This window comes from Vanessa cardui, chromosome 1 (genome assembly GCF_905220365.1).
Source record: "Vanessa cardui chromosome 1, ilVanCard2.1, whole genome shotgun sequence".
Taxonomy (NCBI): Eukaryota; Metazoa; Arthropoda; class Insecta; order Lepidoptera; family Nymphalidae; genus Vanessa; species Vanessa cardui.
This window is the reverse complement of record NC_061123.1, coordinates 13,650,641-13,676,276: the sequence shown is the minus strand read 5'-3', so window position 1 is coordinate 13,676,276 and position 25,636 is coordinate 13,650,641. Positions and strand designations below refer to the sequence as shown.

At 31.5% G+C, this 25,636-nt stretch overlaps 1 protein-coding gene across 2 annotated transcripts; it reads right to left on the bottom strand.

Moving 5' to 3' along the window:
* On the bottom strand, positions 1–22,763 carry LOC124531659 (monocarboxylate transporter 12-B-like). Of its 2 annotated transcripts, none has more exons than XM_047106150.1 (8): positions 22,654–22,763; positions 3,170–3,365; positions 2,591–2,861; positions 2,058–2,260; positions 1,717–1,978; positions 1,164–1,330; positions 836–1,001; positions 1–621 (listed from the first exon to the last, which is right to left on the bottom strand). In XM_047106150.1, exons 2-8 carry the CDS (start codon positions 3,281–3,283, stop codon positions 269–271), a joined length of 1,536 nt encoding a protein of 511 aa, XP_046962106.1. In that variant the 5' UTR covers positions 3,284–3,365; positions 22,654–22,763; the 3' UTR covers positions 1–268. The 2 variants fall into 2 exon arrangements, with proteins under 2 accessions (XP_046962106.1, XP_046962098.1); XM_047106142.1 differs by lacking the exon at positions 22,654–22,763 and adding an exon at positions 16,919–17,087.
* Between the last annotated feature and the right edge of the window lie 2,873 nt (positions 22,764–25,636).

The window sequence follows — 25,636 nt, the reverse complement described above, 5'->3', positions numbered from 1 at the left end:
TCATATGAATGTATCGTTTATTGAGTAAAATATTAATTGGGATTTATTTATAAGACTAGAGATTACATATTGCACTGTCGAACGATAAGTAGGTGTAAAAATAGAAAATAACACTTCCACGGTCAGTCTCAAATACTTATAAATGCTAAACTGGCAACACACGTAACATTGTTCATACTCGTTCGAAATCTCACAGCCGTTGTAAATATACAAATATCACAGACAAACCTGTGCGAACTATCGAGTAATATGATTCTTAATCACTAAATCACTGTGATAATGTCTGTTCCACACTTTTCCTCTTCTCTCTTCTTTCATTGAAATAAATCACTATCATGTCTGGTATCCACATAACTAAAAATAATACCATGAGTAGATTTTGCGATGTTATGCAAAGAGCATAACTGCCTGTGTAGTCTCTGATCCAGCCAAGGAAATAGCCCACAGGGGGTACTATTATGCCCATTGTTAACATGCCCAATCCAACAGCTGATGGCACTTGTTCCATTTTACAGTTTTCGGATATAGCGATGTTTCTTGCAACAATAATCATACTTCTTCCAAAACCATATAATGCGGACAATGTCAGAAGCACGTGTAATTCGGTTTGATATGCTAATACTGAAAAAGAAAAGGTTTTATGTTTATAATAAATTAAAAGGTCTTATGAAAACTTATTAGCAAATTCGATATTTTACTAAAAGGAAAAATTATAATTACTAAAATTATGAAAGGAAAATATTTTACGAATTTAAAACGGCCTAAATTTTAAGAGGATTCGTTGTTAAAAATACATATTTTTTTTTATAATTTGTCTCATACGTCTTTAACTTACTTTGTCTTACTACGATCAACCACGTGCTCGTCAGAATTAGCATCATCCTCGCCTTAATTTTGTACTTGTCCTGCAACGCTGGTAAAGTAAGCCTTCCAATAATATCAGCAAAAGCAACTGCTGACATACAGTAAGCTGTATTTTGTTTATCCAATGATGCAACTTTCTGTAAAATTTTAAATAAAAGAAATGCTGTCAGTCAATCGTATTTCTTGCTTGTTTAATTTTGTTTATTTTTTACAGTAAAAGTAAATACATTACCAAATAATGGTCTTAATGTACTTTGTTATAAGATGTCTATTTGTTTACGAAAAATAATTCAACTTACTTGCAAGAAAAATGGATACAACATACTGAAGTTTTGAATGGAAACAACGATAAGAGCAGTTCCGATAATAATATTGAGGAACCGAGGGCTTGATAATAAAGAAATATCAAATAATTCATAAATTTTTCTCATCAAAGTCTTCTTTGGCTGTGGGATATCTTGTGTACCTGAAATAATAGTTAACTGAGTCTTTGTCGATTTAATATTACCTTAATGAATATTGTATCGATGTTTAAGGATAGTTTGTAGTTTGAGAACAGATTAGCTCATTACGTATATTATATACATTAATTGTTATGTAAAGAAATATAGTTTTCATATAAAAATAGCATTACAACTTTGACAAGCAATTTTGACAATGTACTAAAATATTACAATGGACTTATCAGATTTTCTGATGGCATGGAGCTTGTAGTAATATAGCAAATGTTAGCACAGTACGGCGCATATCATGGAAAACCACCTTCATATCAGACGAAGGTAACGTGAACAGCTAGTAGTAGTATTAGTGGATACATGTCTTATCTTAAGGAAGGTTAGATTATGATCTTACCGTTAAGTTTTTCTTTTGATACGGCATTTACTGTCGTCTCTTTTGGACTTTGTATATTCTTATCAACTCCATTCTCAGAAGTTACAGTTAGTGCGGTCACTTGACCTTTATGGTTAACATCACCATTGCCATTGTATTCTTTATTTTTATTGATAACTTTGTTATTTTCTTCAAGTAGATGCATTTTTTCATCAACTACTACCTCTTCTTCAACTTTCTTCATATGCCATTCAACTGGCTGAATTAACATGGTTCCGCAAATCTATAAGTAATTTCAGTTATAATTATTTTTATAAAATTAATTAGATAATTTAATAATAAGTTAAATGTTTAATAATTACCCCATGTAAGCTTAGAGATGCCAATAACAAGCACGCGCCCTTAAAGCCGAAGTGTTCCAAAAAATATCGGACAACATGAGGCATAAGTGTCTGTCCGACTCCTGTCCCAGCCATAGCAAGTCCAACGGCAAGGCTCTTCCGTACTTTGAAGTAACTATTAATGGCTACAAATGTGGCATTTTGAATGAACCCTAGACCCAATCCTAAAAAAAGATCAAACATTAAAGTCCTGTTGTACACTTCTAGGTAGGTACCAAACAACATATATTGTTATATTGCTGTGTGTTTGACGGTAAATGAGCAGTTGTAGTAACTGATATTAAGAGATGAATCTTTGTTTTCGCAATCAATAGCACTGCTTATGTTGTAATTATCTGTTACAGGTCCTGTCTATGTAAGGACTACCTTAGACTACTAAGTCTAAAATGGTATTTGGTCGTCCTGCATTTCTAAGAATGTTAAAAAATATTCTAAGATTAGTAGTAAGATTAATAATATTATTAAAAATAAATGCTTATAAAAACTGAACGTACCGAGGAAAATGCCGTAGGTTAAGACCAAATGCCAGATATTTGTCGAGAATCCACTGAGCAAAATGCCTATTGTACAAAAAATAGCACCGGAAACTGCAACGAATCTAGGTGTCGTTAGTTTGATGACCGCTCCGGCTATCGGACCTCCGAAATTTGTGACAAATAACATAGTGCTCAAAACAATGGCTGCTCCCTGGGTATTGTGCCCCATCGCTTCCAATGCGTCTCCGTACAACAAACTGAACAGAGAGAGCATTGATTGATTGAAAATCTGAAACGATACAATAAAATATGCAATCATTAATAAATTCTATAAATACCCTATCTATTTATTGGAAATAAAGAAGGCTTTGTGTGCTATATTGTAGTGTTGTATTAAAAGTCTTTCTTGTGCTGTAATAATCTCTAGTTTATTCTAACAAAGTACATACTTATTGTTCAAGAAATAATGAGGTACTGTAAAAATAGTTCAATACGTTTTTTTTTTTTAATAAGACGTGATGTAACAAATGATTAATTATTCATAACTTAATAAATTTTCTATAGAAATTCATTTAAATTAAAAAAAAAAAAACTCACATTTGAAAGAGCTGTTCCAATAAGAACCATCCATCCCCAACCTCCATCAGGCGGCACCAATTTTATTCTCTTCTCTGTCTTCGGTGACATCGCAAAAGAGTTTCTCTTTGACATTTTTGTTATTTAAATATTCGATAAAATAAGTTAATTTTCTTTATTTATTATAAGTTTCTTTATTGTATTCCTATATTAATACCTAAAACAAAACAGTTTTTTTATTTCTTTTGTCAAGTCTTTTCTGTCATTTTTTTGGATGTTCTTTTTTTCAAATTAAATCGAATGCCTCGTCATTATAAAGGTAAGCTTATAAATGTACAGGTTCTTAATGCAATACTTGAGTTAGCCCATTGAATAGCTATTGGATTTTCCTGTCGCTGTTCGAAATTTGAAATCGGCAATGTTTACATACAATGCCTCCGAAAGCACGCAAATTCATTTAGAAAGTCCTGCTTCTGAACATTTACTAGTCTTATCGGAATGTTGAAACAGAGTAACTGAGTTTCTTGCCGGTTCTTCTCTGTAGAATCTGCTATCCGAACCGGTAGCTTCACTTTAATATGACGATTCAAGTGCTTGTAAAAGCCTACTTGAATAAAATTTATTCTTTAAGTAAAGTTTTCTGATTTTGATTTAAATTCCATCAGATTATAAGAGTAGATAAATAAATAGCCCTTTTTAATGCAGTACAATATTTGTGGGTCTAAGTAGGTTAGTATCCCATGCTACATGGCTGTTACCAGCTAGGAGTTCATATTGAAAGCTTTGAAATTATGATATGCTTTGCAAAGCCTGAGACCGTACCAACTTCATAGTTCTGGGTTATTACTGAATATGAACTCATAAAAATGATGTGTGATTTTTATAGTACTTCCGGAATTACTGCCAGTAAACTAACCTGACACTGTTTCAAAAGGTCGTTGCCTACTAAACCCGAATTTACGTTTAAACCAATATCTATTTTATTATTAACATGATTAAAAATAATTTGAAATGGCTGTATTTTCAATTATTATATTTAGTGTATATAGATTTTAATCATTGAGCTTTCATTAAAATTCGAAAATATTACAAAGAAAAGAGTGCGTTAAATAAACAAATAATACTATATTTTACTCTAACGTTACATTATGAAATGTTGCATTCAAAATCAAAACAAATTCAACAATGCAACTTATCTCACACAATATACCCATAACATGCGTTGTATATTGCATGTGTCTTCTTCGTCTAGTAGATAGCTTAATAAAGCTGCAAATCTCAAGTCGGGTGAATAAAACCTTTTTTTTTGGAAAATAAATTCTAAGCTACTGCTTCTAGTTCGGAATTTGGCAGTGCTTGCACTTCAATGCCTCGAAAAGTTTGGATGTAATTGTTTTGTCAATATTTGAAAAAATGACCGCAATTTATTTTTAAGTAATAATAGTAATAGGTAAAAATAGATGTCTTCGCAACAGATTATGGGCACTGTAACTATTCTCAACAGAGAATAGATAATTGCATAGTATATAAAATATGGAATTTACATTGTGCAAGCCCCTATAGGTAACTGCCACTGAATCATCAGACGTTCTATCACCTAGCAGAAATACTTTATTGCAAGATAGATTGAGTCAGTCTTATTACAGGCATAAGGGACATGACATCTCTGTTCGCAGGGTTGGTGACGTATTAGATACGTAAGGAATTGTTAACATTTCTTGCAACGCCACTGCAGTGTTGCAGGTTACCATAATGAAAAAAATAATTAAATCAAAAAATCATAGCCCAAGATCAGTAGCAATTTTACGTGCTTCCAAAATAGAGGGAGTTAACATTGACAAATTTGAAACGCGAGACTGCTGCTGGGAAGATCTTGACAGAAAAATGTTATAGTTTTTTTTTCGCTAACCAGAGACGATTATATAAATTAGCTACGAAACCACGAGATATACTCGACTGACTAGATTGCGTACTTATTCAGAAGGGATTGTAAAAAGCCTAATAATCAAAATATATGTAACTATCAGTAGTAATCGTAATCGTCATCAAAAATGATATCTCTGTGAAATTGGTAGATATAGGAAGTATAAAATGAAATTTACAAGTCGTTTGAATATGCAGCTTTATCAGTCTTATCTCACGCTGAAGCGATATGTAATTTATTGTAGTGTATGGTTCCGTGTGTAACAAACAGTAACTATAATTTGTATCCAATAGTATGTAATATTTAAAATCTTTTTAATATTTAATCATCAATAGCATTATGGCTTACGGGCCGCCTAGTGATGTAAAAGTCCATAATAACAAGTAATAATCTTAAAAAAGGAGTAGTTTAAAAAGTAGTAGTTAGTAGTAAAAATAGTAGTAAGAGTATTAGTAGTTAGTTCCTTTATTAATTTGGGGCGGAACTATCTATTTTTAATAACAGAAATATAGTTATTAAGTAATATTGATTACAAAATTACGTCTAATTGACATTGATACGATAAATTGAAATTTTTTTTTTTTTTTTTCATTTCTACAAACTTTTTTGAGCGTTTCTGTTTATATAATATAAACTGATCTTTTCTTTCTGAAATCTTGATTGGTTCAAAGGCTCATCGATATTTTAAATTATTAATAAGTTTATGGCTTTGTATTAGTTTAAACATTTTATAGTCTACTAATTGGGTGATGTAAAAGTATCACCTTCTTGTATTACGGGTACGAGTTACGAGTGTACAATGTAAAAACAATCCGAAGGGTCAAACCACTTTAGTTTTCAACGTTAGTGAGGTATCACCGATGTTGGAATTTTAGTAGTTCTTTTAAGGCCACTTATCATCAGACGACCAGCTATAGATTAGTAGTCAATATTCGCCAGTACGACCAAATATATCACAAAAAGGTATTATTTAAAACTTCACCAATGCGTAAATGAATAAAGTAAGACGCATCAAGTCAGTCATTTGTTCCCACACGAATAAGAAGATCCTCTTGCCATTAGTGTTAATATAATTTACATAACTATGTAATTCACTGTCGCAAAATAGTATATATTGAGTTTATTTTTCGTTCTCGGTTAAATACGGTCCAAATGTGTAATAATTTTTAATTTCAATCTATTTTGTTAACTTATTCAGACGTACGTGTAAGCAACTAAATATAATATTAATTTGATTTAGATATAATATTTAAGTCCACTACTTTGGTAACATATGTTTCTTACAGAAAGATTTCCATATTTGGAATTTCAATAATGACGAACTCTCACAATTTTTCACGCCTCATGTATCTCACTTATAGAAATAATTGTCAATATCACGACATTCTATACAAACGTACATCTTAAATTTAAATTATTATGGGATAAATTAAATAAAAATGTATTAATAGCTGTTTTCAAATTATTAACGAGCCTTAATACCAATTTTAATATTAGTTACGTTATGACAAATTTCCAAACAATCCGTACATACTAGAAAATAATTTTGAAAAATCCTTCCCTGCAGTGTCCTTCCCTGATGTAGTCATTATAAAATTTTGTTAATTAGATAATCCAAATTATTACTTGAATTGTTGTATTACAATATTTTAAATAATAACACAATGTTTAAGAGAAATAATGATACGAGTAACCTAAACTTGGGGTCATCTCGTGTCCTAATGCGATTAAAATCTACATTAGTTAGAATGCCGAGACGGCTCAGTGGTTAGAACGCGTGCATCTTAATTTGTGTTTATAGTTCATCTCGAGCTCGGCGTTGAAGGAACACATCGTGAGGAATCCTGCATGTGTCTAATTTCATAGAAATTCTGTCAAAGGTGTATTCCACCAACTCGCATTGGAACAGCGTGGAATATGTTCCAAACCTTCCCCTTAAAAGGATTTTTCCAACTTGGTCTTATCTGTAAGATCTACTAATTAAATTTTTCACGTGTAATTATTTTACACTTTCATGCTAAATGTTATAGATGTAAACGTCACGTTGATATATAATTAAGAAAATGACAAGTTTTATCAAAGTATGAAACATTAGCTTCTAATTTTAAACGTGTTTCATTTAAATAACAAACCTTGGAAATTTCACGAGTCGTATTACTATTAATTGTATACACGCTTATAATGAATTCAATAATTAGAAACGTGATACTTCATCGTCATCCGGAACGTAAATTTTCGCGTCGAGAGCCGCAAATTGTATTTGTTGTTTATCGTATTACTATGAAGCGTAATCATTTCATTTAATTTAATAGTTGCTTAGTTTTTAGTTCACTAATTTATCATTTTTATCAGCACTGATTTGGCATTTGATTGAAGGAGCCGGCGTTATTTAATCTAATAACTCCTTAACAACATTTATGTGATAATAATTTATTTTATTAATGTAGTTATGAGTGATTATTTTGGGAATAAAAAGAGTTTAATTTTTTTTTTTTTTTTGTATAATGGTTGGTGAATCGTTAATGTCATAACTATGGCTGCTAATAGAATTTAAATTGTTTATTAAACTTTTAGGAAAGGCTTATGGCACAGCAAAATTTCATATTCCTTTACCCTTATAATATAAGGCCACAGCTAATCTGATATGGTGAAAAAGAGTTCCGACGCAAGACCAACCAACGACCAAGGCTTTATTTCCTTTCCAAGGGACGAGAGTGTAAAAGAGAGTGTAAATTTTCATACTGAGAATATATCCACAGAAAAATCTTATAGCTTTTAATAAACTGATCTTGATTCTGAACTAATGTCCAAAAGACAAACAAAAAGGACCAATATATTATGAGTATATTTTATAAGTATGAATGTGTGTAATTAAATGTAAATGATTAAATTCCAATAGTTTTAAAGTTCGTATTTATTTGTTATTAAATATCACAGGTAAAATCTTATTCCATTATTGCGAAAGTAACGAAAATATTGAGTTATTGTTGTGTCATTCAATCGGACAGCAAGAGTCCAATTATAGCGACTGGTGTGCTCAACAATGCTTTCCGCATTGTTAGACTACACAGGTATCTCTTTGATGTAATGGCTAGGCTATACGGCTCTAGATTCGGATGTTTCAGGTTCGAATTCAACTTGTTTGAGTTATGAACTTTTCAGTCAAAAATAAAAACAGTTCAGGAAGTTAAGGATATTAATCTACCTTCATTCAGGTGGCACCTGAAGCCATTGAGCAGTAATATATATCTGGATATATATGTATTATGTTCTCCAATAAATTAAACATTGACTATAAAAAGATAAAAGTTTGTGAATATTTCAATGCTGGGCTAAGGCCTTGTCTACCATTGAGGAAAAGGTGTAAAGCTTCTTGAACCAAGCTAGTTCATTTTGCTATTGTTGATACACATGTGGCAGAATTTCATTAAAATTCGACACATTAATATTTCTTTACAATGTTTTCCTTTACTACTAACCTCGAGATGAATACAAGAATATTCAGTACTAGCCTGGGTTTGAACCCGCAATCATCGGTTAAGATGCACGTGTTCTAACCACTGGGTCATCTCGGCTTACCTACTTAACAACTACATGTGAATAAAAAAAATTAAGACTATTTGTAGTCATTAATAAAATAAATTAATAACTACATTGTTGAAAATCATTCACTAATCATTTCAATCGTTTTTAATTATAGTGTAGGTACACGATGTGTGGCTTATAAACCATTATTACAACTATAGTTTTAACAAACAAACTATTGATAAAAATGTATAAACATTTTTTTAGATACAAATACATAAAGGTCGCTTAAGGATGTCAATAACGTAAATATAGTAAAAAACATGTTTTTAATAACACAACTGTTATCTGTTACACTTTATTTATCATTACCTTGCCAGTTAGATAATCTATCAACCTCTTTTAACGTATTAATAAAAAATATTCAAACAAAAACATTACCAAAATAGGAGTTGTTTTTTTTTTCATTTTATTTCAAATGGGAGTATCTAGTAGTCTTCAATCAATTTATAGTAATCAGGTGAGGAACTACATTTGTCACTTGTTGATGCAAAGGCCAATGACCTATTCATCAAAACATTGGCCTCAAAATTTAGAAAAAATAGATAACCAGCAAAGGAATGGAGCAGCAGGAAGTGACAGTTTAAAAACGACTTTCTACGCACATTCTACAACGGCGCATCGAAGCGTATGAAATTTTGCACAAATCATCACCTATCGTGGTAAAACTTAGGACTTAAGTATGTATGGAGGTTTGTTGAATGGGTTTAAGTTTCTGTTATTGAATTTGTTGGGTAATATTTGGAATATCCCATTGGGTAGACGACTACTATAGATAAAGATAACATCTTACTTAGGTACTTGTTCTTGGTAAAATCTACTAACGGCTAAAAATATAAAAAAATAGTCTTATCGTCAATCGTAACCAGACGCAAAATTAAAAATAAATTATATCGCATTAAAATTCGTTTCATTACAGTTGCATACTGCCGTGGTAAAACTAAAATGCCATTAACTGACATCTGATCGATTTTTCTTCTGATGCTATATTAATAAGATAAAAATTCTCTGTTGACATATATACGCGGTTTTTTGATATCTTATTAGTTTTGGAAATGATTTAATGGTCTTATCATCGATAAGTTACATAGGTTAACATTATAAACGCGTTTATTTCTCATAGCTCATAATTGATTTTAGGTAGGTAACGGCATTAGCATAGAACTGGCAGACAGACAGACAGATTATTTTTGTAATTTTTTTCCATATATAAATTTCGTCTGAAATCAATAGTTTAATTGAGATCCATTTGAATTGACATGTCTAGAAGTTCGATGATTGTTCAAGGATATTTTTTTGTATTTAAAAGCAAATTGACTCATAAAGGAATACGCTGAGCAATGCATAAGATTACAGATAGTAATGTGTAAGAGTTTTATAGTAAAATAATATACAGAAAAATAATCATCTTCGTTCAATCCTTACTTGATTTTAATTAATAGAAAAGACGTATTATCGCTCAAAATATAATTAAAGATTATGCGCCACTGGTCTTAGTATCAATATATTTTTAAAAGTCGATAAGAATTGTTTAATCTTTCTGTAACATTCCAATGAATGAATAAGGCTAGATATATATTACTTTTTGATTACGAAACCGATTCTTCTTCAACAACTTATTTGAATTATATAACTTTATTATATAATTAGATTAATTTTCTTTAGTTTACACTAATTATAATTATAAGCTTATAAAATATTTCACCTTGGTTGAAGGGCTTTGTATAAGCTGGTCTGGATAGATACAATCCAAGCATCACAAATTCTACCGCTAAACAGAAATTCTTAAATATAACATTGTGCTTGATGAACTTTGAACTAGCCAATGTAACTACGGGAGAGTAACGGGATAAGGAAGGTATATTGGCTCCAATGTTTGATGAAGCATTGGTATAAGAAGGAATGGAGTGGTGACTTCCTACAATCAAATGCCCCATTTAGCCATCTGTACTAACAGAAAAGTTTCTAGCATGGTAAGGTCAAGATAGGCGCGACTTACAGTGCTTTTTGCATAGCCAGATTAGGCAAGTAGGCAAGGTGAGTTACGTTAAGAACTATCTGTTGAGACGGAATGTATATCAACTATTATATTAATTTAATGAAGCCACCAGAAAAGCTAAAACGTTATCCAATTATTTCGTCACTTATTACAAATAATGTCTTTGTTCCGTTTTTAGTTGAATTATTTGGAGTTAAAGGGAAAATTATTTTTAAAAGTATAAAATTTGTCCAACTGATTCATTTCTGTCCAGAGAATTAGATTTGGGACTCAACGAGAAAATATAACGCGTTTACGATTTGTATAGTAACTTTTTCAATAAAACTCTTCTTCAATAATAAATCTTATCTTAATAAAAGAGTATATTTATCAGTATACATATATTATCCCTAATCAGTTGTTGACAAACTCTATCATTAATTATTGGCGGCTTGTATTCGTTTCCTCTTTAATATAGCACAATAAAACGGTTTTCGATTTATCGTAAACATGAATTATTATATTATATATTATATTATCATCTTGATTCCTTTACATATAATTACTCATACAATCTAGTCATTACGTATTATGCAATGATATAATTAAAACAAATAATTTATCTCGTTGTTATTCATGACATACTTACTTACGACTTTATTAAGTATATATGAATATTATAAAGGGTAATGCCCTAAATTATGACTGTTTACCGAAGAGGCTATATATATACAACTTAAAAGTTTTTTCTTTTCAAGAAATCTTAGTCTTTAGAAATATATTTTATTCAAATAGACTTATATATATTGGAACTGTTTTTTTTTTTTTTTTTTTAAAGAAAAATCTTAGTCTTTAGAAATTAGTCTTTTATTTAAATAGACTTATATGTATATTGGAATCATCTTGTTGTAGCATTGACTTAAATGTAGAGTTACTCGCGGTTCGGAAAGGAGATGCTACTATGATGAATCCGTACCGTATACAATTTTTGTTAAATACAATAAAATTTAAATAATATATGCTGACTAGAATTTATCAAATATATATGCATAATAATAATAATATCTGTGTTAATATTATATAGTTAAAGTACGTTTTAAGGATGTTTTTTTTATTTTTTTATTTTCCTGCTCGATACAAAATGGTCACTATCAACCAAAGAAATTGGCGTGGTTGACAAAATAAACTAACCTAACCTAATGATCCTTACACAGTTAATGCATTTGACTACTACTGACATCACACATTTAGTTCATTACAGGAGTACAAACACTCAAATCGTTGTGGTTTGGCTGCAGATTATCTGATAAGTGTGTACTTACCTGTTGGACTTAATTGAAATTAATTACGAAAATATTTGTACGAAACAATCAAAATATAACGTTGATATTTCAGTTTTCTTCAAGTTGCATTATTTAATATTAAATGAACAAGAGCAACAATCTGTAAATTTTCTACTGCTTGGCTAAGGCCTCCTTTTTTAACATTTGAGGAGAAGGTTTGGAGCATATTCCACCACATTTCTCCAACGCACTTTGGTGGATTTACACGTGGCAGAATTTAGTTGAATTAGACATATGCAGATATCCCCACGATATTTTCTTTTACCGCCGAGTATGAGTTGAATTATAAACACAAAATAAGTATATGAAATTCGTGTTTGCCTGGGTTTGAACCCGCAATCATCGGTTAAGATATATGAGCTCTAACCGCCTGGCCAACTCGACTTTGAGTCGATTATACAATACAACAAACCGTTTATATAATCATAAACTAGCTGTCGACTTGTCTTTCATCTTAGTAACTGGTAGTTAGGTTTTAGGCAGAAAAGTACCCTATACTCTTCCTTGGAGTTCTAGCTTGCTCCAAACCAATTTACATCGAAAACTGTTAGCCTGTTTACCCTTCAATAAACAACAGATAAACACACAGACTGTCTATTTCATTAAAATATTAGTATAGATTACCTTCGTTCTTTCAATGTGTCTGCGTGTTTTTACTACCAGCCCGCAATCAAAATTTAAATAATTATTAATGACAATATTCATACAAATTTTCCTCATCGTACTTAGATAAAAAAAATGTATAGCAATAACAAATGAATGTTGTTCAATTAAAAGTAACATACTTCAGAAATACACTATTAATACTTTATAAATGATCAAATTAATTTTAATAATTTGTATGATAAGTAAATCCCCTTATTGCATTTATCATACTACGCGGTGTTACCCGTAAACCCACACACATTTACTGAGAGTGACTCACGGTCAAATATTGCACAAAAATTGCACAAAAATTTATAAATTAATCAGCTGAGTACGCGGCCTGCATCAAATTATAAACCATAAAAAACAAACCATTTATGTAAAAAAAAATCGGTGCAACTGTTCCAGAGATTATCCAAAAGAAACAGATAGACAGATAGAAATGCTAAAAAAATATCTTTTGGTAAATGTACCGTGTATACGTATACATACACATGCATTTAGTAGGAAACCGTCGTTTTTATATCACAAATAGACAGACCAGTTTTATTATATATAGATTATGTATGTATGATAATGGTATTAATAATGATGTACTCTACGTATAAAGTTGTGGAATGTCAACAATTTTATAAGGCATAAATCATAATTATAATGTGTATAATAAATTCTGTTATATGAACAATAATAATTAGAGTTAACTTTGAAATGAATTTCTTCATATAAAATCAATGGTAAGAAATTTTAACTTTAAGCCCGCTCTGACACAAACTGTAAATATAACTTATGTTAAAAGTGTGAATGTTAATTCAAAAAAAAATTATTTACTCATCGTTTATCATTCATTCATCTTTGAACGATCGAACTAATTCCAGTATTCGTCCTACAATCTAATTATATCTTGCTACAAATTTGTTTACACAAATAAATATTATTAAAAATTGTACATCGAACAAAACTGATGGTCAACAAATATATAATAAATTCTTATTGATTTTAAACAAAGCAATAGTCATGTAATACTTATAAATGTTTTAATCAGACATTTTTTATCATAATATGACGAAATGATTAACAACAGTGTCTTAACGTTACGTCAGTTTTATGACGAAACGCGAGGTCAAGTAACAACAAGTACTGGCTATTTTTTCACTCGTGAAAACAAAAGATTATCAATATTTGAATGATGTTTGAAAATTTAAATATCGAATACGAACATTTTTATTCACATTGAGATTAACATTTTTTTTCAAAACGTATTGTAAAGAATATAATCAGCCATCAATCAATGTAGGTTAATCCGGTACAAATGTAAGCTTTGCTTTTCATATTTCGTAAAAAGGCTCTGTGGCATTATAACTTAAAGCTTTTACCCGAATAGGCTTAAATTATGAAAATCGAACTCGAACTCAAACTATAATTACCTTATTCAATATGTAAGCATAACGCTTGCTTATTGATGGTCAAATGAAACAGTACCACCGGTTCGGAAAAGAAAACACACTGACTGAGAAGAACCAGCGAAAGAAACTCAACGAGTCTTCTTTTCGTCTATTTTATCGTGTCAAATATATATGTAAAAGTATTGAAAGGATCTCTAATCCTGCAATTTTTGCTTAGTCTATTTAATATGAATTGATGTTTGATCCTGTGTTTAATATTTTTAATTTTTTCTATTGTTTCATCCGCATTGATTTCTGTGGTTGAAAATTAATATCTCGAATAAGAATTAATATTTTTTGCGGTTACTACTATAACTCATCCTAACAAAAATAGCATACAGTAAAATGTACATCTTCTACTTGTTACAGTCGTTATTATCTTTGTTTTATGAAGACAAAGTGGTCACCACCACTCATAGGCACCGAAATATTGGTTTGGGTTTCATGTATTAGTTACATTTTGGTATAAAAAAGCTTTTATTTATGACATAAACTTGACCAGTACCAAAAGTTTTCGCGGAATTTCATCTCGATCGACGGGTGAAACTAGATTAAATAACAGTTGCAACATTTTGCCTACACAAACTAACACATGAATTAAAATAAATACATATTAATAATACGTATATATTATTTTTATTAACAAATATAAGTCAAGATACTAAAGCATTCAGAAAAATCCAGGTATTTTTGAAGCATTTTTTGAAATATTTTTGAAGACGACCTCCGTGGTCGAGTGGTATGTACATCGGTTTTCATGGGTACGCCACTCCGAGGTCCTGGGTTCGATTCCCAGCCGAGTCAATGTAGATTATCATAAGTTTTCTATGTTGTCTTGGGTCTGGGTGTCTGTGGTACCGTCGTTACTTCTGCTTTTCCATAACACAAGTGCTTTAGCTACTTACATTGAGATCAGAGTAATGTATGTGATGTTGTCTCATTTTTGTACGATTATACTTAATACTGTAACAGCGTAACTGACCAAGGATATATCACCTACCGCTCTTCGGTAATATTTTCTATAGTTTCCACTCTCTTATGCGTGTGAGAGATGAGGGTTGCAGGTATTATGTTTCCAGGATACAAAGTAACCAATGTTTCACATTATAATCTAGCTCTGTCGCAAATTTAACTCAGATCCCAACTTTTGCATTTATTATATTACTAGTTGAACCCCACATTTACTCGCGCAGTTTATAAATCTTTATAGGTAAAGCCATACACACCGTTCCCCCCTTCAACTCCTCTAGGGGTGAAATAAAAAAGGAGTCCAAGTCCTACTTCGGGCCTCAAACCATCTCCATGCCAAATAGAATTTGGTATAGATAAAGTTTTGTACATTAAGTTTAAGACTCAGTATTAGAAAAGGCGTAAGAACCATATTAGTTTCCATGGTAACGCATTATTAGTGCAAGCAATGGATTAATATCACAGTAGCAAGGTTTCATGAGCGAACGTTTACCTTCTTTATATCAGTGATAAAAAATATATTGATATCTATTTGAATCCGGTTTAATGTATCACTACTTAGTGTTTAAAAGATATTAAAATATAATAAATAAAAAACTTTGTAGGAAAAACGTTAACGTGGAAACGTTAGTTAAAAAAAATTAATAGCAATCACGCAAATTCGCACTAATGGTTAATGATGAATGAAAGAAATTTCAGCGCCTTTGTCTATAAGAGTTTCTCTAATGCTAATTGCATCATAAGCACCTTGGTGTTTTTTTTCACAAGAATATGGGTGTTAAATTTTATATACATATATATATATATATCTTCATGATCCTCTTGCCCTTATCCCAATTTTATTTGGGGTCGGCGCAGCATGTCTTCTCCTTCCATACTTCTCTGTCAGACGTCATCTCACAAGTAACATTCTTTCTAACCATATCATCTTTCAAACAGTCCATCCATCGTTTCCTTCGTCCTCCTCTATCTCTATATCCATCAACATCCATGCTCAAGGCCTTCCTCACAATATGTCCCTCATTCCTCCGCATTACATATATCTTTTTGTTATACCTCGTCGGTCTTTAATGTCTTTTAGAACTATAAGATTTCGGGAAAATCCTCAGTAAGGTAGTTAAAGTTAGTCCTCAGCTGTTAGTAATGAAATTGACGAGTCGAATTGTTACACATGAAACCGTAATAAGGTTGTCAGCGATGAGGATGTCAACTTTTTATTTTAATATATTTATTAAGTTAACTTTTAACGTTCTTATTATTGATGGCTTATGTAAATAAAAAATACCTATTTCACAAATTTATTTTCTTATAAGAAACAAGTGAAATGGTATTAAATGGTAACGCAAAAATAATCCGTTACGTGTTATGTATAAAAAGATTATTCCGATAAAAAAATATGTCCGAATGCCTTTTAAAATCCTTATCAGATAATAATCTCAAATGATATTTTTTTAAAAGAATTTGTTTTAATCATAGGAATATTACCGTTAGTAAGTGGTTCTTTAACTTTAAAACATATTTGAATTTAGAAATTGTATATTTTTATATAATTAATTACATACATACATGTACTATTGTATACACTGTGTAACACATATGTAGATAGTAGCTACCCAATCACGCAAGTAAACAAAAACATAGCCCTTCCTTACGACTATAATCGCTTTTATCGAAATTTCAAAATTCGAAAATGAGTAAAATCATTTAAGCATATTTTGTAACATACATCCAAACATACAATATTTCAAATTTATAATAGCTCAATAAGCTCAGTTATTAATTAAGATGTTTAAAGTCATTATTAAACTATAAAGAATTAAAAATAAAGAAAAAGTAATCATATTAGAAGTTATTGCACTTTCATAAAATAAATATTTCCCTTACCTATTTCTAACCGTTCATAACACTATGCATGATAAATAAACGTCCAAAGAAATACTGTTAAGCAATATTGTTTCACAGTCCGATACGCGTAACGTCGTTTATCGTGCACATTACTTATTATTAATAAAAACGACCGCCCACTGCAAATACACTAACATCAATGAATTGTCGCCGTATCGGAGTCATCGAGTCGGACCTGTCGCGATAAGATCACATTATACAATGTTTTAGACTAGCAAACCATGTGGTGGCCTCGTTCGCGAAAATAACAACAATAAAATTAATTAATAAATCCACCAAAAACCGCTCATCAAATTTTTAATTTTCTTTAACGCAAAAATATGTGGAATTTTTTCACCTAATTTCCTAGTATCTCTACGTAACGATTCAGTTATCGTTTTGATAACACAAATTCCTAATAAATTGTGCGAATATGTATCACGATCGGTCAAGTCACGATCTCTTAATTACGTCAATATTACGAACACGCATCTTATAGGTAATTCTATCGTAACTGCATCAGTACTTATCATCAGGTGTAGTTGTGATCAAGCGTAAGCTGATTAAATATAGATATACGAAGGTTTAGATAAAACATTACCAACCATTACACGAACGAAACGTTGTTTAATATATTGCCATTAAAACTGTTCATTGTAAGTAAGTCAATTGTAGTGTCTGACGTAAGAAACGAAATAACAGGACCAATGTCCCGTTATTGACACGATAATGTCAACCTCGCGAGAAATTTCGTCAGATTCATTTCAACAGAGGTTACTTTGACTCATCTGTTCAACCTATAATGTAGGTTAGTTAGATAAGTCCAAAGATTAAGATGATCATGAGATACCTCATTTTAATATAAAAAAATATATTGAAACATTTTTACTATAGAGTACCAAGTATGATCTTATATTTCGATAATAATTATCTATTAATTTTTATCAGTCATCATGCAGTGATTAAGCTTGCAAAGTCTAAAGAAAGTATTCCTTCTAATTTTATATTTACTGTAATATATATGCGATTTATATATACGTATATAATTGGTCATATTTCTGCTCGGATTTTATATTCTTCTTACTTACAGTTTAAATAGTTAGATTCTATCTAATTTAATCTATGTTGCAAGATCTGTAGAGAAAGTTTATGCGCAGGAGTGTGCCTAATGCATACTTAATACTCCAAATAATGGTCGAAAACACATACGGATCTCAAGGATTTACAAATTGTAATGAATATAGCAAATATTGACGTAATGGTGGAGAAACCTCAATGGGAAATCCAGACCTAATTCCCTATCATGTACCAGATATTATCGCATCGGTGTTAAGTATATTTTATATTTTGAAGCGTCAATAACTTAACAATATACGGATCGACTAGAGATGTAAAAGATGCAAGCTTGGTCCCGACCCCTTGGGCTATTGTCGTTCCTACTCCAAAGACATAAGTTTCAAGCTAAGCTGGAAAAGCAAATAGGAAAAAAAAATATCTGAAAGGAATCCCAAGATTCTTTTAGAAAAAAAGGTACTATCTTCAAATGAAATTCTTTAAATTTTATTATCTTAACTCTTTGACAGCATAGTAGTATTCACAGGAACTCCATCTTAAGCACTCCTTAAAGTTCAATCGTTTCAGTTCTTTACTCGGGGAAAAGTAATAGATTTACTTCAGAATGTGTTATATTTAATGATGTGTTTTAAATATGAAGACACTGATATAATAATCGGATTTAGTGCAACCCGTTTGATAAGATATTTTACCGCCAAACAGAAGTACTTGGTACTGTTGTTTTACGGTTTGAAGCGTGAGTGAGCCAGTGTAACTACAGGCGCAAGGGACATTTAGAAGAAGAAGAGAATTATCTTAGTTTAGAAATAGTGAATCAAACCCTTAGATTGAGGGCACAGGGCCAGACAAGTCGTACAAAATTTAGTTAGCTTATTTTGTCTTAAATATTGATTTAATGTTCGGAAGACATCAGAAAAAAGCATGTTGGATGATGTTCAGCCACTTATGTTTCTACCAAACTGCATTGAAGAGCCGAGATAGTCCAGAGGTTAGAACGCGTGCATCTTAACCGATTGCGAATTCAAACTCAAGCAAGCACCACTAAATAATGGGCTTAATTTGTATTTATAATTCATCTCGTGGTTGGAGCTGAAGGAAAACATCGTATGGAACCTCCATTTGTCTAATTTCATAGAAATTCTGCCACATGTGTGTATTCCACCAACCTGCATTGGAATAGTGTAGTGGAATATGTTTCCAACCTTCTCCTCAACGAGAGAGGAGGCCTTAGCCCAGTAGTGGGAAATTTACAGGCTGTTGTTGTTATTGTTGATGAAGAAGCTACTCCTTAAGAGGAAAGTGAGGTCTGTCCACACGCGGAACATTTACAAGGTGTTATAAATCATCCAATACTAAGTATTTTTTTGGATAACTGTTGAACTTTTTGTCACTAAGCTGGTTATTTGTATGAAGTTATTCTGTATTTCTGTTGTAATTATATATACTCAATACTTATATATTCTTGTTTTTGTTATTGATGTCTGAAGACAATGTCTTGCAATAAAGAGAGACGCGTGCCGCTGATTCTGTTAAAACCTTATCAAAATACAATGTTACAAAAACTATTCGTTTCACTAGTAAACATAACCACGCACATTATTAGTTACTAGTTAGTAGTTTATAATTGTTTTCTCTTGTGTAGGATTTGATAATGTATGTTTATATTAACAATTTCAATCGATAATAGTTTTATTCGTTTGAAATGTTTTGATGGCATGAAAATTAGGTACATTTTGCTGTACATTGGACTTCATATTTTAGTCACTTTTCATAGTCTTTTAGCACTAGTTAGTTAATAGTCAAGCATTACATTTGGTATTATAAATATTAGTATTGTAATTGGGTGAAAAACAACGATTATTCTTGAAATTCTCAGTAAAATCTTTCCGGCTGCGAGCGAAATTTTACACAATTTATAATTATATCTGGCAAACAACAGGAGACTCACCTGATGGAAAGAGATTACCACCGCACATGGACAGCTGAAACACTTGGACTTGCAGGTGTGTTATCAGCTTTAAATATATCTACGCTTTTTTCTTAAAGGTTCTTACGTCGTATCGGTTTCAGATGTCCCGTGACGATCACTATTTATTGTGAATTGAAATATTCTATAGCTTTTCTATCTAGTCTCTAATATTTTTTATAGCTTCAAAGATTTTTTTTTTGGAAGATCATCGCAGTATCTTTTTCTCAGAAATGACTTTAGATTTGAAACTTAAATAGAATTACCACTTATTATCCTAATTAAATGACTCAGCTCCTTAGCTGAAACGGTCTGCTGAGTACTAACTAACATTGGAAACATTTAATATAATTGCAAAATTACGAGTGTTTACAACTACTACCACCACTTGAATAAAGTGTGTTTTAATTTTGATAGGGACTTGATAAGCATAGCTATTTTAGCTATTTATCTGAAAAAGTAATTTAAAGAAAATGAAATTATCAGCTAGTGAATGCGAGAGATATCTCTCTTCTTGTAGTAGAAGATTTAAGCCAAAGACAAACCTAATTTATATAGGATATTATCTATAGCTCGTGTATATTATATTATATACACATACAGTTACACTGGTTTTTTGTATAGGGGGCAAAGAATATTTACATGTATAGATGTGTACATGTTGTGATGTATTTAAAGAAGAAACGATCGTAAGATTACTATCAACCCTCGAAATAATTTCGAGAATTATATGAAGAGAGCTCAATTTTTATCTCACAAAAATGTCATATCGACTGTCATAACCGTAAATATTTCAATCAATAATATTTATATGAAGTGACGATAAATTGTTATACATTATTTAATAATAACTTCAGAGTTGACTGACATCTCAATATTATATTTCGTAGTAATCATCTTATCGCTGCGGTTACAAAAGGTCGAATGTTTGAATTACGTACTATAAAAAACTGTTTATTTTCTATTAGAGTAATATTCGTATTCATTTGTTTCCAATTGAAATTCGAATTTCGAAAATCAATATCAAAATAAATTGCATTCAAAACCAACTTACAAGCGCTTGAATTGATGTTACTGGGTTGAATTGAATCTTATACGATAATGTTGAAGCGGCGGGACCAACTGAAGGTTCTAGTGAAGTGCCACGACCGTCTCTGTGACATAAGGTACGTGCAATATCGTATCGTCAAGGCTTGCGATGATGCGATAACACGAAAAGACAATTCACCTGTGAAGTTTGTCAATTGAGAAACAGACGCTGATATAAGTAAATAATAAAAATAAATATCGGACAACATCACATACATTACTCTGATCCCATCGTAAGTTGCTAATGTACTCGTGTTATGGAAAATCAGAAGTAACTACGATACCACAAAACACCCAGACCCGAGACAACATAGAAAACTAATGAACTGAAATGAACTCTCTTATTGAAGAGAAATTTTAGAGCCTATTAAATCACGCTACTCCGATGCAATTTGGATATACCTGTGGCAGAATATCATTGAAATTGAAAACATACAGAATATCTTACCATATTTTCCTTCGTTGTCGAGCACGAGATTAATTACAAGTTTAAATACTAGTGGACATGGTACTCATCAGGGTTTGACCCCACAATCATCAGTTAATACTCATGCGCTCTAACCACTGAGCCATCTCGACTCTATACAGTACTTATAAGACATTAGTTTTACTCATTTACAAACAAAAAAATTTCATCGGTTTTGAGGAATATACCTCAAACACAAAAAACCAGTTATGTGCAATTTCTTATAGATTATTTTGGTAAATTGTGTCAGTAATATACCAATTTACAAAAAAGGCAGACAACCTTCCTGAAGAGTTTTAATGAACTTTTAATTGTAAAATCATATACATGTCCACCCAAAGCAATTACACGACTTATGTGGATTGTAATAATTTTTTTTGCTCACTAATATGGATAATAATCGAGTCGAGAATCGAGATGGCCCAGTGGTTCGAACGCGTGCATCTTAACTGATGATTGCAGGTTCAAACCCAGGCAAGCACCCCTGATTCATGTGCTTAATTTGTCTTTATAATTCATCTTGCGCTCAGCGGTGAAGGAAAACATCGTGAGGAAACCTGCATGTGACAAATTTCATGGAAATTCTGCCACATGTGTATTCCACCAACCCGCATTGGAACAGCGTGGTGGAATATGTTCCAAAACCTTCTCCTCAAAGGGAGAGGAGGCCTTTAGCCCAGCAGTGGGAATTTACAGGCTGTTGTTGTTTGTTGTTAATATGGATGCACCACTAATATGGTGGAGGTGAGAACTTTCCACCACGTAGACTATTTATATACTTTTACGATTTTTAAATAAAAAAAATAGTATAAAAATCAACCGCGAATAAAAAAACTTAAAAATATATATTCTCACATTTCCCCAACCCATATTTTTACAAATGCTTCTGAAACACATCGTAAATTGTAAAGCGTTTAATCAACAGTGACGTTGCCAAAAATAGTTGTGGACTTGAAACTGTATATTTTTACGATTGTTTGCATTTTGTAATATATTATTTACTAGCTATTCCACCTGATATCACCCGCGTTAAACACAATAGACAACGTGAGTCGCATTGTCATGTTACACAAAATCAAAATATACTTGCAGAACTTGCGACTTTACTCGCGTGAAATTTACTAAACACAAAATTCTTACCTCTGTTTTACACCTTTACCCTCCTCCTCCTCCTCCACTTACATCAGAAACTTATCTGCCAAATCAATTCTGAAATGGAGTTTCTGAGATTTCGTCCATGTACATAAATAACTTCAACATTACACATTTTTATTACACATATTAGTTAACCAAACTAAACTACAGCTGATTGAGAATTGAAAAGTCCACCCTTAAAATTCTATCACATGTATTTTCTGGCTGTATCATAAAACAGACTATTTCGACTTCAAATAATCCCTCTATTATTCTATATAAAGGAAAGCCACTGATAATAATGGATTTAAAATTGAAACGAATGTTTAAATAAAAAAAAAAGAATTCCTTTGTTTTCATATCTTTGGATTCGAAATAAATAAGTTTTTATAAATATATTTGCAACCTGTCATTCACTTTGCTTTAGACTAAAAAGAACTTTAATTATAATGTTCGAAAGTTCAAAATCGATAACATTTTGTATTGTAAATCTTCTTATGCTAACTTCGTTAACCCCTCTGTCATGATAAGGATCAGTAATCCATACTTATGTTGCATTCTTATCCATCTAAATATATCATATCAATATGATTCACCAATGTTTCTTATATATATAATAGTCATAACTATATTATAAACCTGTGCCTGCGACATTGTACACGTTTGAATTTAACAAAAAAAAATATTATCGTAGCCTAAGTTACTCCCTATTATATCAGTTATCTGCCAGTGAAAGTCCCGCCAAAATCGGTCTAGCTGTTCCAGAGATTAGCCGGAACAAACAGGCAGACAGACCGTCAAAAATTGTAAAAAATGTTGTGTAAAAAAGAGCCATTTTAATATTACAAACGACACAATTTTATTATATGTATAGATGTAAAAGTTTTCTGTTTAGAATTTTTTTTACATAAACCCTAATAAAAAATCTTACACTTGACAAATTATTACTATTTGCACTTTCAAGTAATTAAATTCATTAGACGAAACAAAAGATATTAAAAATCGAATATGAGCGTTAAACATTTTCGCTGATAAATATAAGCGTTTTTGTCTAGTTACCAAGAAGGGGACGTGCTCTGTGACATGAATCGAATTAACGAGAGGGCCGACCCACTGGAATTTGCATGAACATGCATGTTGCGCTTTGAGATGGTATTGTACGGGTAGATTTAGTACCTCGAATAGTTTCTCAAGTCTAGGACACACCCTCGCTCCCACTCGCTCAAGTAACTGTAATTAAAAGTCTGAATGAACTGTGACTAGGTCGGGACATAGTTAATTCGAGAGTTTCCGCTCCAAACAATCGTTAAACTTGTCGAGTGAATTAATTGCAGGTATAATACAATTAACCGGGCTTATTTAATTTAATTTATTCCCAAATCCTAGAGCCCTTTTCACAGTGTTTAGGTTTATTATCATTATGAATATTTTAACCGGAAACAAGAAATGAACAAGTCGTTAACTCAAAAAAGTTTTGAAGTAACATCAATAACAAATTTGATTATTGTTGAATTTTAACTCCCATAAATATATTGTTCTATTTTTCTTAAATATATAATGTAAAAGGCTGTGTATTGTCTAAGTCTTGAACTTAAGATATAGATAGAAGATAGTTACCCTGCGTCCTCTTCTGTAATTATGACAAAATGTCATGATGATCGGATGATCGGATGATTTACTTGGTGGTAGGGCTTTGTGCAAGCCCGTCTGGGTAGGTACCACCCACTCATCATTTATTCTACCGCCAAACAATAGTACTCAGTATTGTTGTGTTCCGGTTTGTAGGGTGAGTGAGCCAGTGTAACTACAGGAACAAGGGACATAATATCTTAGTTCCCAAGGTTAGTGGCGCATTGAAGATTTAAGGAATAGTTAATATTTCTTACAGCGCCATTGTCTATGGGTAATGGTGATTTCACTTACCGTCAGGTGGCCCATGTGCTCGTCCGCCAACCTATAACATAAAAAATAAGTTAAAACGAGATACAAACAACTTTGGTTTTTATAATAATAATGAGGAAACAATCGTGACGTATTGTATTGTTCATATTTCATAACATATTTTTTTATAGATTATTTATTATTAAATAACCCGGTAGTAATATACATATTTATCAGTTATAGACCAAGTCAGTTGACTTCGACATCTATTAATCTTTTTTTTTATGTTATAGGGGTCAAACGAACTATAGGCTCACGTGATGGAAAATGATTACGACCGCCCATGGACATCTGCAACACTAGGGGGCTTGCATGTGCGTCGCCGGCCTTTAAGTAAGGAGTACGCTCTTTTCTTGAAGGTTCCCATTTCGTATTATAATAAAATTAGTATCTATTGTAATATTATACTAACTATGTATATTTGTCTAAACAACTAATCCCTTAAATGATAGCGAAACAGCGATCGGCAACTTCTCTCAAATTAATATAGCGACATCCATTTTTATATTTATATAAATACACTATCAAACCTAGTTGAGGTTTCGCCAACGAATATTTGTGAATAAAATTTGCCAATAATTCTATATACTTGATTTAGTGTTTCTATTTTGGGCTTTAAGCCAATAGACAACACACAGATAAGTGTTCTATTTAAATACTATATATATATTGATATTGTTTAAAGTTTAATCATATCGCCATCTAACGGATTCAAGCCATAAATCATTACAACGCGAAATCTTGACTACTAGCTGTGTCCGAGACCTTGTACGCATTTTAATTTAACCAAAAAAATATATTGTAGCCTAAGCTACTCCTTATTATATCAGTTATCTGCCAGAGAAGGTCCCGTCAAAATCGGTTCAACTGTTCCTGAGATTAGCCGGACCAAACAGACAGACAGGCATACAAAAATTTTTAAAAATGTTACTTTGGTATGTGTATCGTGTATACAAACATATGCATTGAGTAACAAAGAGCTATTTTAATATTAAAAACAGAAACACCATTTCTATAAATGTATGTTTGTATGTATGTAAAGATTGTG

Excerpts from the sequence above, each read along its gene's own strand:
- LOC124531659 (XM_047106150.1), bottom strand. The coding sequence starts at position 3,283 with ATGTCAAAGAGAAACTCTTTTGCGATGTCACCGAAGACAGAGAAGAGA. Across the intron at positions 2,862-3,169 it reads TTGGAACAGCTCTTTCAAAT|ATTTTCAATCAATCAATGCT; the intron begins GTGAGTTTTTTT and ends GTATCGTTTCAG. Across the intron at positions 622-835 it reads GTTGATCGTAGTAAGACAAA|TATTAGCATATCAAACCGAA; the intron begins GTAAGTTAAAGA and ends TTTCTTTTTCAG.